General features: G+C 39.5%; 2 protein-coding genes across 3 annotated transcripts; both read left to right on the plus strand.

Moving 5' to 3' along the window:
• The first annotated feature begins 140 nt into the window (after positions 1–140).
• On the plus strand, positions 141–2077 carry LOC130675609 (zinc finger protein 14-like). 2 transcript variants are annotated; one of them, XM_057481388.1, is made up of 2 exons: positions 141–757; positions 826–2077. In XM_057481388.1, the coding sequence occupies exons 1-2, from the start codon at positions 666–668 to the stop codon at positions 1949–1951; spliced, it is 1218 nt and encodes a 405-aa protein (XP_057337371.1). In that variant the 5' UTR covers positions 141–665; the 3' UTR covers positions 1952–2077. The 2 variants fall into 2 exon arrangements, with proteins under 2 accessions (XP_057337371.1, XP_057337372.1); XM_057481389.1 differs by having other exon boundaries at positions 141–601.
• A 282-nt stretch (positions 2078–2359) lies between these two features.
• On the plus strand, positions 2360–3235 carry LOC130675744 (gastrula zinc finger protein XlCGF7.1-like). Its single transcript, XM_057481585.1, has one exon. It carries the CDS (start codon positions 2360–2362, stop codon positions 3233–3235), a length of 876 nt encoding a protein of 291 aa, XP_057337568.1.

Consider the following 3235-nt stretch of genomic DNA (forward strand, 5'->3'; position numbering starts at 1 on the left):
TAATAAATAAATAAATTTATTAATTAATCAACGTCTTATCAGTTGTCGGTTTTCTTTTATATTTTTTTTCTGTCAATTCATTATCGTAACGAGAGCTCGCTAGTTGTTGAGATGACAACTCTGTTAATGTTAATCAATTTTTAATAATAAAATTAGTAAGTTATTAAGATGTGTAATTCTAGAAAATATTTTTCTAAGCTAAAATTTATTGATTAAGTATTAAAGTATACTATGTACAGTTTATGAGTTTAATAAATATTTCACACCACCAATATATCGTTTTATGTATTTTTGCTTCCTTATTTATGTCGTCTGACGTCAGCTGATAAACGCCGAGCTGATAAATTTTCGGGCGCAGTAAGCAAGTAAGTGTCTATTAAAATGATGATAAAGTTGATAAGATATAAGATATTGATATAAATATGTTTTAGATATATATTTGAGTTGGGAAATTCACCCGAGCTTTAACTCCGAGTCACTGGAATCAATTGTCGGACAATAATTCAAGCTAAGTAATGGCTTTTAGATTTTAAAGTACTGAAGCATTCGTAGGCAACAATGCCGGCGTCGTAATAAATTTAATGGCATCCAGTCTGGAAAAGTAATAAAGTCTTCTATTCTGAAAAGTCTCCGAGTAACTGGAGCGTATAATTTTGTTGAATTTAATGTGTATTAAATTAATGTGTACTGTAAATAAAATTATCATTTATTTTATTTTCAATAATTATTTTACTATTTTTATTTTTTTTATTATCACGTAAGTACTCGCAGAGTATCAAGTCTTGATAAAATATAACAAAATATTTTTTTATTTTCGTGTTTTAGATGCGTAAAGATTGTGGACTCTACTAGAGTTAAGGTTCTGAGCTCAACAAGAGTTAAAATACTCAAGCTGCCGAAGGATGAGACCGGGAAATTAAACGGATGTAAGCCCAAGACCCCGGTGGTTAATAAAAATTCGGTTATTGCGAAGGAGCCACTATTGAAGTACTATTGCAAAAGTTGCGGATATATTTACTCAGGGCGAGCAAGTGACCCGCAGACGGAAGTGTTCAAGCGAATGCATTCGAAGAAACACTTCACCAAGTGCCTGCAATGCCCAGAGACATTTGCGTTGGCCAGAGATTATCTGAAGCATGTGGACGAGGCCCACGAGCTCAAGTATTACAAGTGCGAGCAGTGCTGGTACCGGACGACGAGTATCCGGCAGTTTGAGAGCCACAAGAAATCTAGACACAGGCAAGTTTTGATGCAGGAGAAGAAGTACTCCTGTGGTAGGTGTTTGAAAAGGAACATGACCCATTCCCAGCACCAGAGTCACCTGTGCTCGGAAGACGACATTGCAAAAAAACGGGAGAAAGACAAGGAAGGAGAGATTTCGCTGTGCGAGTTCTGCGGCTACACGTCGCGGAATAAAAAGTCGATCAAGTTACACATAAACCAGTATCACGCTGAGCGTAACATTGGGTGCAATATCTGCGACAAGAAGTTCACCAGCGAGCAGGGGCTGATAATGCACATGAACTACCACAAGAATCCGGTGGTCAAAGTCGGCAAGCTCTTCTGCGACCACTGCGGCAAAGGTTTCAAGGACAAGCCGGCTCTGAGGTTGCACATCATGAACACCCACATGGGCATGAAGCTGGCCAAGTGTTCAATTTGCCACAAGTCCTTCGCCAAGAAGACGACGCTGAGGCAGCACTTGCTTACCCACAGCGGCAAGCGCCCGTACACTTGTGATATCTGCGGAAAAACTTTTGTCCAGATACCTGCGCTCAGTAGCCACCGCAAACAACACCCTGGAAAGCTTCCGCCCATGCCTGTAGTTTATATTGATTCTTACATACGAGAGCTTGATCCCTCGATGGTCACTTCCTCGATTGTCCCGGTTCCGAAACTCAGAACAGAGTCTCAGACTTTCGAGGATTTCAGAAGTAAATTGAAGCCTTAATTTTTTTTTTCTTTTATCTTTAAAATAAGTTTTATGTTTGCTCATTATTATAAGTGCCATTTAAAGTTCAAAGTTGATAAAATATTTTTGTAATACAGTTAATTATTTATTATTATTATTATTTTTGTATTAAATGTTTCGTAGTTTTGTAATAAGACTGAAGTTCATGTAATAATTTAAGATGATGAATAAACTGCTGAGTTAATAAATGAATTGATATTTAATTACGTAATTTTTAGAAAAATTTTCTAGAGTTAAGTAAACGAAACAAAATGAAAATAAGGTCACTAATTTCTTTAGCTGTTTTAAATTAATTTCAGATGTCAAGGGTTTCAGCGGATAAATCCTAAAGGGAAAAAATCTAAAGATCCACACAAGTGTGTCAAGTGCGACGCGTATTTTTTCCACATGACTAAGCTAGTCGAGCATTTGAAGAATACTCATGGCATTGAGAACGCTTTCAGCTGCGACGAGTGCGGGAAATCCTTCAAAAGTCCCATGAATATCGCGCGGCACAAATTGATCCACTCGGGGCTTAAAAAATTCTCTTGCGACGTCTGCGAGTACTCGTGCCACCAGAAGGCCAATTTAGAAACGCACAAACGGAGACACGCGCAAGATTATGCGTTCAAATGCGGCGTTTGCAAAAAAGGTTTTATCGCTAAAGCGGATTTTCTCGAGCACGAAATCTTGCACACGAACGTTAAGTTCCGCTGCGAGGTCTGCAATAAAAATTATTCTTACAAGCGAAATCTGGATGCGCACTTGAGGCTCTGCCACTACGAGCTGAGGAAAATGAATAAGACCAGCCAGTACAATTGTAACGAGTGCAAAGTGGCCTTCGCGACCCTCAGAACGCTCAAGAATCACCAGCGGAATCGTCACCGCGTTAAGAAGCGGCAAGAATATCTCTGTGACCTCTGCGGCGCGAAGGTATCCTCGAAAAAAGCTCTCGATATTCACACGCGGACGCACACCGGAGAGAGGAACGTCAGTTGCGATTTATGCCCGAAAAAATTCACCACCAAAGAGAACCTTAAAATTCACAGGAGAACTCACACGGGAGAGAAACCGTATGTGTGCAACGAATGCGGTAAAGAATTTGCCCAGAGGTCTCCGCTGGTAATTCATTTGCGTTATCACAACGGCGAGACTCCATACTGGTGCCCAGAATGTGGCAGAGGTTTTGTCACCAATAGTTTTCTCCAAAAACATCGAAAAGATCACGTTGTCGCTCCGCACTTCAAATACGAGCAGCCGCTTCGTTCTAAATCTTTAAAATAA

Source organism: Microplitis mediator, chromosome 10 (assembly GCF_029852145.1).
Source record: "Microplitis mediator isolate UGA2020A chromosome 10, iyMicMedi2.1, whole genome shotgun sequence".
Taxonomy (NCBI): Eukaryota; Metazoa; Arthropoda; class Insecta; order Hymenoptera; family Braconidae; genus Microplitis; species Microplitis mediator.

Bases quoted from the DNA above. Each gene is read 5' to 3' on its own strand.
- LOC130675609 (XM_057481388.1), top strand. From the start codon at position 666: ATGTGTATTAAATTAATGTGTACTGTAAATAAAATTATCATTTATTTT. The intron at 758-825 runs GTAAGTACTCGC...TTCGTGTTTTAG, and splicing joins TTTATTTTTTTTATTATCAC to ATGCGTAAAGATTGTGGACT.
- LOC130675744 (XM_057481585.1), top strand. From the start codon at position 2,360: ATGACTAAGCTAGTCGAGCATTTGAAGAATACTCATGGCATTGAGAAC.